This window comes from Echiichthys vipera (assembly GCF_963691815.1).
Source record: "Echiichthys vipera genome assembly, chromosome: 11".
NCBI lineage: Eukaryota > Metazoa > Chordata > Actinopteri > Perciformes > Trachinidae > Echiichthys > Echiichthys vipera.
In genome coordinates, this window is record NC_139836.1 from 7684585 (window position 1) to 7698047 (window position 13463).

Sequence of the window (13463 nt, forward strand, 5' to 3'; positions counted from 1 at the left end):
ACAATCAATGATCATCAGTTGGTTACAGTCCTTGTCAATGTCTGACTGTGACCTGTAGTTGTTTGATTTATGTATGTAAGGCGGGCAGTGCCCTCTTATATGACATTTGGTTTTATTTGGTACCTGTATTATTTGCTCAACATTGTTTTATAACCAAATATCTCATCACATATGTGGTTAAACTGAAATGTGATCCGTGAATTTACATCAAAATGTTTATGTCAGGCCAATCACGCGGATACATTTTTTTTTGTACTTGTTTTAAACCGCCAATGCATTCCTGTTGTCAGCTATTTGAACTCGTTTTCCTTGTTCTACCGCCCAGTGTTGAAGCTCTGCTGTTGTTGTCTGACAGGGAATGCTTCCGGTGTTACATTTCGTATAGGCTTTCTAGGAGAAACCCAGTGTGTGTGCACAGGCCCAACGCTTTCTGGGACCCAGCAGCAATCCTATATAAAACTCACAACAGGGTCACGCAACAGTTCACGTCATCGAGATCGAGCCACCAATATGTGTAAAGTCCGAGGGTGTTCAATCAGGCCGGCACTGTACCTCGGTCAGTCTGAATTCAACGACCAGGCCGCAAAGAAAGGCAGCCAAATTACCCTCTTACTGTCCAGGGTAAAAACACCTAATGATAACTAGATTTTATTTTTCAACCAAAATAATCACCCTTGTTTGTTTAAACTACTAAAATATAGATTGCGTTGTTGTTGCTTTAGTAAAATGTAGCCTGTTTCAGCCCCCTGAAAACTGATATGAGACTTTTTTTTGCATGCAAATGATGAGAGAGCTATGCCAGGACCTGAAAAGCATGGCAGAAAAGAAAGAGCGTGAGCTTGAAAGGGCTTTAAACCCAAGTAATAATGTACCGTGGTGTATTGCACGTGTCTATGTGCATCCCCCACCACTAAGTCTCTCATTTTACATGTTTCCTAGAGAGGGAGAAAGCATGCGTTAAGATGATTTGAGGAGGGCTCCTTCACTGGATCTTATCAGGGGCCCAGCCAATTTTGTGGGTGGGGATGCGTGTGCACACTGTTGCAGTGTGACATCACGAGTGTTGCAATGGATTCCAATAGGTCTTCGGGCTCATTGCAGGACAACACTATGTAACTTATTATGACAGTGCAAGCAACCTTTCACCTTTATGTAAGACAGGCTCCTCCCTTCCTGGGCCTTATGCCACTTCTGCATTTTGGACTCATTATCAGTCACATTGTTTGTCAAACCAGCAGATCAGATCGGAGGCTTCACACTGCAGCACAAAGCCTAATCACTTTCAATATGAGCAACAGGCCTCCTCTTGTGAATGTGGAAAACTGGATCGCAGAGAACGAAAATGCTTTTCTGCCACCAGTGTGCAACAAGCTCATGTGAGTAGTTCAACATTGACATTAGCCGTATTGTAACATATGTGTGTAATTACAGTTTTTGCAACAACTTGGTGTCACAAAATCAATCATTTGGTTTTGATTGTCAAAATCAAGAGCTGGGTGGGTAATTCCCTCACTCCTTTTGCCTACTTGTGTGTGTCTGATCAAAAAACAACAACACGAGACAGCGTAGCTTACCAGCTGGTAGCATGCAGTAACCTCAACCTTAATTTACTAAAATAACATCATGAAGAAGACTAACTATTGAGATCATAAACTCATTAGAGTTTATTAAATGTGTAATAAATCCAGTGAGAATTAGAGTAGTAACTCACTGTTGTAAAGTATCCTTCTTCTTTTTGTTGTTTAACCTGATTCATGAGTTGTCCAGAAATGTGATTCCTGTGAAAATGTCTGCTAAAGTCTAATCCCTGTGAATGTGTAACTGGTGTTACTGGTGGTTACTCTGAATGAACAGATGATGCCTGATGGATTGCAATCATCTACAATACATTAGGATATCTGTGTAGCTAAAGAAGAACAAATGCCCCTCGAGGCAAAGAAGCAGGAACTGTTTTGTGTTTTCAGTTTCACAGGATTTAGCATCTGAGAACAATATACAACAGTGCATAGTCTTATCTTAGTGTCTCTTCAATGCACACACAAACTCAACAGTGCCCTCATTTTAATGTAAAATGACTTACAATGTATATATGATATATATTTACATGTAATTGTCAGAAAACAAAAATACGTTAATACAAAAAAATATATTTCTCTCTTTAAAAACGTTCACTGTACAATAACAGTTAAACAGTTAAACTGTTCAGAACAATACAATCGGAAGCACCTTGTGTTTTTTCTCATGATCTGTCCACTGCACCTTAGATCATTACATTGGCACTACAATTCTAGTTCTCTTTTATATTGTATTTTTATATGGCTATTTGATGTGTCTGTGTGTAAAGCTGCTGTTACACTGCAATTCCCCAGCTTGGGATCAATAAAGTATTTCTATTCTATTCTACTCTAAAACAGTTTAAAAAGTTTTAATAGAAAATGAAGTCAAATAGTGACCTTAAAATGGAAAGTTAAATCCAATTGTGGATGTGGAGCATTGTGACACCCCTACTGCATAGACATATTACCAAATCTAACAGAGCTTTTGTGCATATGTAGTGAGTCTATAATTGTCTTTAAATCCATTCTTTCAGGCACTTTTCCCAGTTGATTGTCATGTTTGTTGGAGGTCCTAATACCAGGAAGGATTATCATATCGAGGAAGGGGAGGAGGTAAGAGAGGAGCACTCCTTTATTCTGTAGAAAGTCTTACTGCCACCATTGATTATCCATTATGAATGAAAACTACAAAATACAAATCACTTGAGCATAAGCCCCCCCCCCCCCAGTGATTAAACATCATTAGAGCTAAATTTCTTCAGTTCTTGATTTAACATCACACTTAACAGCCAACTTTTCAGCACATTCTGACTGAGGGCCTCTAGACCTTCCCCCTGCAAACTGGGGCAAACTCCACCACACTGTTGATGTTGGCATCTTTGGCTTTTTGAAGTTTACAGTGTCAAAGTGTAGAGGATGGTGAGGTCACATGCGACAAGCTGTTACAGTGATACTTCAGTAATCTTTACAGTTGTGCTCATTTCCTGCACTATCCTAGATATTTATTTAACCATGTCTGATAATGCAAGGATGTGACTGATGCAGCAAAACCAGGGCTAATGTCTTTTTTATTCCACATATTCTCCTTCCCTGTCAATACCTGATGACTACCAATGCACCTTGACCACCGACAGTTCGGTCTGAGATTCAGGTGTGTTATGCTAGTAGCAGCTATTGTAGCCTTGAGCCGCACCTCCAGATTTTCTTTAGTTTCAATCCTGTAATTTTCATTCCCGACGTGACTCAAGTGACACACCTTGTGGCAATGTATCAGGCTTACAGCTCCCTCTGGAGTCACAAAGACTTTACTCAACTATTTTCACATAATAAGCAGTAGTACTTTCAAATACTTTCATGTGTAAAATCGGTGCAGTTCCACTTTAAAGGTATAATACTGTATGTTATGTGGGAAGTATCGCTTACTCTAAGTAAACACACAGCATTCAGGGTCGGCCCCTCCTTTCCAGATAGTTCTCAATGGCCAGAGAGAGAGAGAGAGAGAGAGAGAGAGAGAGAGAGAGGGGGGGGGGGGGGGGTGATGTTCAAGCGAGCAATGAACGCTCTGTTCAGTGAGAACAAGGCAGCGAATCAGAGGAATAAAAAGCACAAATAAACACACACCTGAGTCCTTATTGCAGGTGCTGCACTGTTTTATTATAAGTGAATGCACAGTTTCATTATTTGTGTGTGTGTTGGTAAAACGCATTGCCTTGTGCTTCAGTATCTGGCGCTGAAGGGGAGGGGCATCACAAAGTGTTTTTTGTCTTCCATTTGAAATAGCTGTTCTACCAGGTGAAGGGGGACATGTGTCTGAAGGTGATAGAAAATGGGAAACACAAAGATGTCCACATCAAGGAGGGAGAGGTGAGCACTAATATGTTTTATATATATTTGGATTTCATCTTTGGCTCATAGTTTTATATTCTGCATAATTAGTCAATTATAACATGTCATTACTATATATCAAGTTTAACCTAAAGCAGTACAATTGACTTCAGTGGTTTAAAACTTACTTCTAATGAAAATAAACTGGTCATATAATGCTCTAGCGCACCTTTGTCAGTGAAATGCCTGTGATGAAATTAATCTAATTCACTGATTTTCTCTAACAATCTGCATTCCACTAATTTCTTCCCCGTTTGTAGATGTTCCTGCTGCCAGCTCGGATCCCCCACTCCCCCCAGAGACAGGCCAACACTGTGGGACTGGTGGTGGAGAGGAGACGGCTGCTGACTGAGACTGACTGCCTGAGGTTAACTACTGCGCCTTCTCATCTCATATCTTCTTAGGTTGATCATAGAAGGTGATACATAGACATGTATTAAACCTATTTGCAGATGCTAAGTGCTATAGATTTGTTAAATTAAGGGGTCATCTTTGAACTATTATTGATTTAAAAATGGTCTTTGCTGAACTATGAAGCCTCTAGTAAAAACATAAACACATTTTTATATGGTCATTTAAATACATATGAATCTAAAAAATTTTTTGGACCCCCTGGCAGAGTGCCCCACGTTGTGATGAAGAACAGACACATATGTAAGAGCAGCATAATAATAATAAGTCATTCTCAACCGCTTCTGGACACACAAGGAAACCTTACAGGACATAATACCAAATACATTCATCAATATTAAAATGAAGTTGATTAAAAACAAAAAATACACAAAACATGTTAAGTCATTAAAACCAGGCTAACCATGGTTGAAGTGATGTCGGGTATGCTTATCTACACAGGTGTGTTTTGAGTTGTGATCTGAATTGATGGATAGAGTCCTGGGGACGGATGTGAGGTGAGAAAGTGTGTGTGTTGACATCAGCGTGCCTTGGTGCCTTCAGGTACTATGTGGACAACACCACTGATATCCTGTTTGAGAAATGGTTTTACTGTCAGGATCTCGGAACCCAACTGGTGCCAATAATCACAGAGTAAGACATCTTTCCATCTTATGTTGTTATCCATACACTCACAGTCTCCATCAGATCTGGGTATGCTCAGGATGTTTTGTTCTGTTTGCAGGTTCATGGCATCAAAACAGGGCAAAACAGGAAAGCCTGATCCAAGTGAGTTGTTCAGAAATGTGATTCCTGTGGAAATGTCTGCTAAAGTCTACTCCCTGTGAATGTGTAACTGGTGTCATGGTGGCTATCTTTGGATGAACAGATGAAGTCTTCCGAGAACCTCCGTTCCACATGAACACCATGAACGTGATGTCACCCTTCTCCTTCAAAGACTGGCTGCACAAACAGAGGCCGTCCCTGGGCAGTGGCAGGCCCATCAACATGTTTGGAGCTCAGTTTGAGACCGAGGTACTAATCACGTTATCACATGTTTTCATCACATTTTGTTCGGTATTACTAAAATGTGTGTGGAGCACAACTATTCACAACGGGATAGATTTTCTGTTTATTTCTTATTTTGTTTACTAATTATTTGATCAGATGACGGTATAAATCCTAATTTTGTCTTTTTTTTCACTAAAAGCTCTACTTCTATCCAAGTTTTTATTTATTTTTTATTAAGTCATAGACAAGGTGACATGAGGGACAAATACATTGCACCATGTGGATTACAAATACAGACAGTGGACGTTAAGTACAGATAACAACAGAATAAACAGAATACGATGTGAATTTACAATATGAATATAAGTGGTATCTGTGTGTGTGTGTGTGTGTGTGTGTGTGTGTGTGTGTGTGTGTGTGTGTGTGTGTGCATGTGAATGAGAGGCAGGTGGTACAGCATTTATAAACACCAGTGACGTGCAGTGAGGGTTGGGGTTGGGGAGGCACTGACTCACAAGTCATATTTATAAACATACAGTAGGATGCCAATAGGATAGGAGGAGAGAATAGGATGCTGAAAACCATTTTAAAACACCAGTGCAACTGTATATTGCAGTATATCTGACCTTTACTGTAAATGACTATATATTGCAGCATATCTTACCTTTACTGTAAATGACTGTATATTGCAGTATATCTTTCCTTTACTGACTGAAAGTCCAGCTTTGAAAAATGTCTTAGTTTAGAAATCAAATCCTCCATTTTCAGGGCGAGAAATGACAGCTTGTCCTAAGCTCTACAGCGTCGCACAGCACACTTCTGTGTTTACTTTATGCACACAGGTCAGAGTTCACCGTGACCTGGCTGCTGGCTATCAGGCTGCTCACTATCGCCGCCTTCCTTGAGGCAGAGGTACTGCCTGCCTCAAGCCAGGCATTTTCCCTGTGGATTTATGTCACATCATTAAGATGTAAATATTACACACATACGTAAAATACATCACTGAACACCATGGAAAAGAAGACGTATGCTTTTATTTCATAAAAGTGTCCTCAATCATCATAATGGAAACATAAACAGAAATGGGAACAAGCACGCGCAGAGGGCACGCGCTCAATCCAGTTTGTGAGTGATTGCGCAATCTGGAGGGAGGCACGGCTGTCCGTGCCTCACCTCTCGTCTCCGAAGAGACTCAGTTTATTTAAACAGGAAATACAGAATTTTCTGCCATTTTTACTGTAAAAACGGTCAAAATACTTTAAGAACCACACCAAAATCATAGTCCAGAGGATAAATATTAATACTTGTGTTATTTTATTATTTCGTTTCTTTTTCCTCTCATGATGACAGGGGAGGCACAGCCTCACCTGCCTCCCCTGACCGCACGTCACTGATAAACACGTATAATATGGCATAGACAGATGATACAATAAATAAGTAATAAGGTAATGAATAAAAAAATGAGATGAGAAGGAAGAGGAAGGATTGAAAAAAAAGGGAAGGGGGGGTAAAGATAACCTAATGTAAACCAATATATCACGATTATGGCTATCATAAGAATCATTATTAATTATATATTGCAATGTTACTATATTGCTATGAGAGGTGAGAGGTGAGGCCAGACCAGGGCGCCCGAGGGTGAGCTAGGAGCTCCCCCACCTGGTCGGGAGCCCCAGCGGGAGAGTTAGTTATTTTCATTTATATAGCCCAATATCACAAATTAGCCTCAAGCGGCTTCCCAACCTGTCCATAAGACAGGCTTTATGCTTATCCTTAATAACATAAGAAAAAGAACTCCTCTAATAAGCACTTTTTAACACGAAAAACAGGGAAGAAACGTTTGGAAGAGGAGGAGTCCGTTTTCAGGACAGACAGACCTGTAATAGATACTGTGTGAACAGAATAGATCCAAGCAGTAAAAGCGCAAATACAATAAGGAACATTTGTTTAGATCTCTCATACCTGAGAAATCTTGTTTCTATAGAAAATAATTTTGTAAGGTACAAAATAAAGACATTGTCGTAACTGTTGGCATTAGTTATAAAATATTTCAATATCCCCAGTTCTGACGGAAACATGTTTCGTCAAGTGTCAATTAAAGCAGTGACCTAAAGTTGACCTGGAAACATGTATGATTCACCTAATGAGGTGTATAAAGTATCTACAGTGCGTGTTATTAAGGTGCTATGTTGTTACTAATAATCTTTATTGCTGACCACTGTCCGAATGAGTCATTTTACTGCTATAATGAAATGGTAAAACAAACTAAACTCAACGCCAAAGAGGACACTTTGTCATTTTCCTGCCTGTTGAGATTCCCTTCGTCTAAGCTTGTATGGTCAATATTGCATAGATGAGTTGGCCTTTTTCTGCAGGAGCAGATGTGCTGTATGATGATGATATGGAAGAGATGCAATAATGCTCTGTTTTATGACCATAACAGGCAATGGTGTTTGGACCTGGGGAGACAGAGGCATCAGTGCGGCAAAGTGATGTGTGGATTTGGCAACTGGTATGTTCCCCAGATGTGCTGTTCCCCGTATGTATCCATGCCTGACCCTCAGCACCTGTCTTCTTATCACCTTTTTTTCACTTTATTCTCGTCTCTCAGGAGGGATCCTCAAGAGTAACCATGGACGAGCAGGAGTACACTCTTTCAGCAGGAGACAGTTTACTCATTCCTGAGCAGAGCCAGTGAGTCGATATTAACGATTAATGACAAACTCTTCCAGCCAGTGTGTCAATTATTAGCTAAAAGTGTTGCAATTTCACTGATTATGAAATATACCGAGCATGCATTCTTCTTCTGTAGGCACCGGTGGCAGAGAGACGAGGGGACTGTCGCCCTGTTTGTGGTCCAAAACCCTGAGCGCAAGAGACCCTGAGCGCCACATGCCAAGTCACACACACACACACACACACACACACACACACACACACACACACAGACACACACACACACACACACACACACACACACACACACACACACACACACACACACACACACACACACACATTAAATATTATGTATACGTGGGGAGGAGAAGTCAATGTAGAAATGAAAAGTTCACACAGTAAGTATAGAAAATTAAAAGCACTCACGTCCTCTTTGTGTTAATGAAAGTAAATGTGCACCATGAACACCATAAAGTATTGAAATTCAAACTGTAAATTGCACTTTGTTGTAGCTACATACATTCTTTTTTTATCATTGCATGTAATTTATACCTTTTGGGTGAAATTATAAATAAATAAGAAGAGATAAAATTGTGATGCTGCTTAAAATGTCTATTAAGCAGCATCTAAGCAGAGTCTATGCACCGATCTGATAGCATGTAAATTAGCCCTGCAAAAATAAACAGCTTTAAAGTAGTTTATTTTTCTTCTTTTTCCGTTATGAATGACTGTCAAACTAGATAATAAAACAAAGTTCTATGGCTTTATTCCATGTATGTATGCATGTATTTGTTCATTTAAGAAAAAGGGTTAACCTGTGCCAGGCCTTACAACAATGATAGCAATCATATCACATTCGCGCAGAGTGTAAGAAGTACACAGTTATTTAAAAATAATACTTAGATATATATTTTGGTATCTTACTGGCATTGGCTTGGTCCTCGGTATCGGCAAGAAGAAAATGTTCAGACCAACTCTAGATCATTTATCTCAACAGACGTTCTCCCTGACAGTTCTTGACTTTCACTTCCCAATTACCACAATTCTTAGGGGAATTAATTACATTATACACAGGAACTGTCCAACTATTGGCTGAAAGGCACACACGTTTTAACAAGTTTCATATTCATGTGTTGCATGCCAAGTTCAGTTTGCCAGGGTCTTGCTGAGTCAACACCATGTATTTATGGGGGCTTTTCAAAAGAAACCCAGAGGTGACTGGGCATGATTTCAGTCTGTTAGACAAGCTTAGACGTAGTTTTCCACTGAAATATAAAACTCTCTCTCTAGTAATGCGTCGTAAGTGCTGAATGGAGAATTGCTTGTTCACTCACAGATATGACTTTAGTTTTGGAGTTTAAAATATTCACTTGTCTGCTATTAACTGTAACTCTGGCCTACAGTTTATACTTGACTTTCTTTATACTTTGCGTACAGTGACTACACAATCCAAATCTGAGCTGAAATAGATCATTTAATTTTAAAGCAGTAGTTTGACATTTTAGGAAATCCACTCACTTGTTCGATGAGATTTAGGTGAGAAAGTCAATACCCATTTCATGTCTGTGTCTTAAAGTGTAAGTCCAGCATAAATGGACCCCATGCTCTTTTTGAGTTCAAGGAGAAAAGTAATTAACTGAACTCCAGTGCATTCGGTAATCGACTTGTTTTACTACTTTTTTGTAAAATAAACTCCAGATTTGCTAAGTACATTGTTGGTGCTTCGTTTTATATGTATGGATCATGCTACTGCAGAGGTTTGGTGCGATTTTGAGCAGTATTAGTGGTTTAATAATAGCGTTTTGGATGTGTTCATCGCACCACTCTGAGCTAATCAGTGTTAGCCATGTCTGGCTTTTAGCATCTCTCTGTGATTTCTCTGTTAATAGTTGATGAACGAAAAAAACTGTCTTGATGGCTTATTTTCATGCCGAAAAAGAGCATGAGGTCCATTAACGCCGGACTTACACTTTAAGTACAGAGCTGGACTCAATTGGCAATTAGCTTAGCTTAGCATAAAGACTGATTACAGGGGGAAACAGCTAGCCTGCCTCTAAATAATGGTTTGTTTTTGCACATTTCTGAAGTGTGCCAACAGCATTTGGTTCACACAGCTTTCATAGACATTACCTTTGGATGCAGGCAGGCAGAAGATGAGGCTAGTTGTGCTACAAATGGATCCTAATATCGCACTAATGCTGTGGAGACACTTGCTGCAGACAGAGGTAGGCTAATGCTATTAGCTAAAGTTACTGTGTTGACCTGAATCAGCAGCTACACACCAAAGCATGGCAGGATAACAGAAACTTCTCCATCTTTCCATGATAAAGTCAGACACTTATAATAACAATCGTATCGGTGCGCGGGTGCCATGTTTGATTGCATTGCAGCCTGGTTCACAGTGCCTTGGCTTCAGCACTCACACTCAATACTGGGCCGATTAAAAAAAAAAAAAAGGTATTGCCATTAGTCACTTACACAGGTTACAAAATACAGAAATTCCCCTTTTAACTTACTTGCTAACCCACTAACCCATGTGTCTCATTTGTTTCATTAAGTCACAAACAGAAATGTTAAAAAATTACAATTAGTGCGTTTACAGGAAGTTACATGCTTGAAATATTTCTTGGCGACTTAGCAAATGGGCGCAGTGACAAGCTGCATGTACATATGGCACCAGCTTTTTGTTTTTAACATCAACATGTTAAAAACTCACAGTGGTGTGGTGTTGTTCCCAAACCAATGTCCATAAATGCTTAGCAGTTGCCTTTGGAAGCCCAGTTTTCCAGAAGTCTATCAGTTCAGCTGTGTAGCCTTATCCTCAGAGTGTTCCTGATCACATGCTGCTCAGCTACAAAAGCTGCCACACACCAGGGCAGTGCATACTCCAGAGTCACCAGTCCTCCCAGGTTGTACCTATAACCTGAGTAGTCCCAGGGACAGGCCCCGAGAAACCTCAGCCCCGCCCCCCAGCTGAACTCCCACAGGTAGATGAACATGGTGTAGGCCATCAGACGCGCTGGCAGTGGGAGATGCTGAGCCGTCAGCCGGGCTCTCAGGATCTCCATGATGTAGATTGCGGTGGCGTACATTGGCAGCGCCCACAGGCTGCTCTGACCTGCCAGCCTCCGGTCCTGGGTGCTGCACCAGTCCCACACAGCTGTGAAGGCCACCTCACAGAGGCAGCCGTGCAGCGCGTACACATAGAGACGAGCTACAGCAGAGAGAGGACGACTGGAGACGCCCCCATGTGACGCTGCACGGCCTTCATCTTCAGCACCAGTCCCTGTCACAGAGAAACTGAAATGACTGTATGTTTTGGTGATTTTGATAAGGTCTGGTAAAAGTGACATGTTCACAAAAGCAACATGATATACTAACTGGTTTCTAAATAATGTTAGCAAAGAATTAATCTACAGAGAAAAAGAAAAGTCCCAGCCAAAATAATAGTTCATCACACAAAACCCATAAGTACGGAAGCCCTAAACAGTCATACATAACATACATTTGATTTGGGCCTGTGAATGTTCTCATTCGTCCAGGTCATCGTTATCCTCAAAGCAATTTCAGTCAAAAGCAACTGGACTGGTTGTTGTCTAGGAAGACGTTTCACCTCTCATTCAAGAGGCTTCATCAGTCCATGTAAGCATCTGACCAGCCTGGGACTGGACCAGGACCAGGACCAGTTCCAGCCTGCTACATTTGATTTCCTCCGTTTTCTCGTGATAACAAGACAATTTATTTGAGACCTGGAGAATCAGTGTGTGAGTGTCAGAGGAGCAGGAGAATATGGATCACCATCACATTTCTCTTCAATCAAGGCCTGACAGGCTGAAATAACTTTATGCCTTTATGTTACAGATAATGTTCACATTAGTGTGCGTCATCTAAGAAGCAAGGCTTTAGCTTTATCAGAGGCGTGAGTGAGCCTGATGTCCTTATTAACTACAGTTTTTTTGTTTTTTAAACAAACTTTATTGTCAACAATATTATATTACAACAACATAAATACCAGTAAAGGGAGGGGTTTTACAATGTGCGCTTAAATATACAGACTACAGTTTAATTTCATAACAGTAAACAACCAATTTAAATCATCTGTCTGTGTTATAGTGTTCTTCAAGGTATGCAAAGTGTTTATGAGGCATGGCATGTCAGGTGTGATGGAAATCTCAGGCCTATCACGTTTCATTCATTAGCTGTCAAATGAATTATCTCGTGATCTCAGGAAAACGGATCAAAATGATCTCGTTATAACGAAAAAACGGAACACAATTATCTCGCTATCACGGGAAAACGGAGAAAGTAAAATGTATGGTATGTATGACCGTTTAGGGCTTCCGTACATAAACCCACAAAGTGTCATTTTTATTCTACAGTTTTGTACGTATTAAACATATGACATATTTAAATGATTTTCCTTTAGAGGAGCTGATAGGTCTGTTTCCCCGTGTTTCCAGTCTTTACATTAAGCTGTGATAACCTAACCCACTTAAACTCCTCCTTTAAGTTAAATACATTTCTTAGAATACTTAGAAGAATAGAATACTCAAGTAAAGTGGAGTAAAGGTAAAATTACTGACTACTACAGGGACTGTGACAATAATGACAATGACAACAATGACACAATAGTGACAATAATCTGAGATATACTGTACGTATAACACGCATGTGATTTAAAAGTTATAAAAAGGCATGCAGGTTTCTCAGGTGATCATAATTTAAAACATAACCCTATTTCGCGGTTGTGTTTACATCACTGATGTAATGACAGATTTGCATTAACATTAATGACATAGATTTACAGTAGTGGTTGCCTATTGTCTATTTTGGGAGTGGTGAATTTGACTGGACCACAGGTTTGTTTACATTGGGATCGTTGTTCCTTCCACTTTTGTTTGTGACCATGAATGTGAAGCATGGTGATCCAAATTGGTGCATAAGAAATTAAGCAGATAATTACTGCAACAGTTGCAATAATGAAAAAAGTCACCTTTGCTCTCTGAGGGTTTTATTATCATTATTATCGATGCTGTTAATCATTCAATTTTCTCCCACACATTATAATGCCTTCAGTACGTATACAGCCATGTTTCGTCCGTTTGCCACAGGACGCAGCATTCTGTACCAAATGCTCTAATGTGGATTACCAGGCTAATAGCCCAGATTAGTAACTTAAAGGCTTGGAAAATCTTCAGTCGGGTTTTCACCCTGCACTACATCAAAGTGCCATTTACCAATACTAAATCAACTTTGTGACAGCCCCTGTAATTCAATGATTTCACCTCAAAATAAAATAACGTCAGCAATGGTCTCACAATAGCATTGGATCCAACTCCATCACTTGGCAGATTTCAACTGAGATTAGGGTGTAGTGGCAATAAATACTATATGTTTATATATACTTTGATGCCTCAAAGTGTGGCTTTTTACAATTACTAA

At 40.0% G+C, this 13463-nt stretch overlaps 2 protein-coding genes across 2 annotated transcripts in view; one reads left to right on the forward strand and one right to left on the reverse strand.

The window, feature by feature from the left end:
• The first annotated feature begins 1257 nt into the window (after positions 1-1257).
• On the forward strand, positions 1258-8685 carry haao (3-hydroxyanthranilate 3,4-dioxygenase). Its single transcript, XM_083922452.1, has 10 exons — positions 1258-1376; positions 2591-2669; positions 3837-3920; positions 4202-4308; positions 4896-4985; positions 5077-5120; positions 5221-5366; positions 7786-7854; positions 7954-8036; positions 8155-8685. Exons 1-10 carry the CDS (start codon positions 1288-1290, stop codon positions 8225-8227), a joined length of 864 nt encoding a protein of 287 aa, XP_083778578.1. The 5' UTR covers positions 1258-1287; the 3' UTR covers positions 8228-8685.
• Positions 8686-10822: 2137 nt separating this feature from the next.
• Positions 10823-13463, reverse strand: part of LOC310953936 (transmembrane protein 229B-like) — a gene marked incomplete at both ends in the record, with an annotated part of 2726 nt that continues 85 nt past the window's right edge. Inside the window, one exon of the mRNA XM_083923201.1 lies at positions 10823-11307. Within this exon, the coding sequence (XP_083779327.1) occupies positions 10823-11307 (485 nt within the window). The remainder of the gene's footprint in view (positions 11308-13463) is intronic.

Bases quoted from the DNA above. Each gene is read 5' to 3' on its own strand.
- haao (XM_083922452.1), top strand. From the start codon at position 1,288: ATGAGCAACAGGCCTCCTCTTGTGAATGTGGAAAACTGGATCGCAGAG. The intron at 4,986-5,076 runs GTAAGACATCTT...TTCTGTTTGCAG, and splicing joins CTGGTGCCAATAATCACAGA to GTTCATGGCATCAAAACAGG. The intron at 5,121-5,220 runs GTGAGTTGTTCA...TTGGATGAACAG, and splicing joins AACAGGAAAGCCTGATCCAA to ATGAAGTCTTCCGAGAACCT.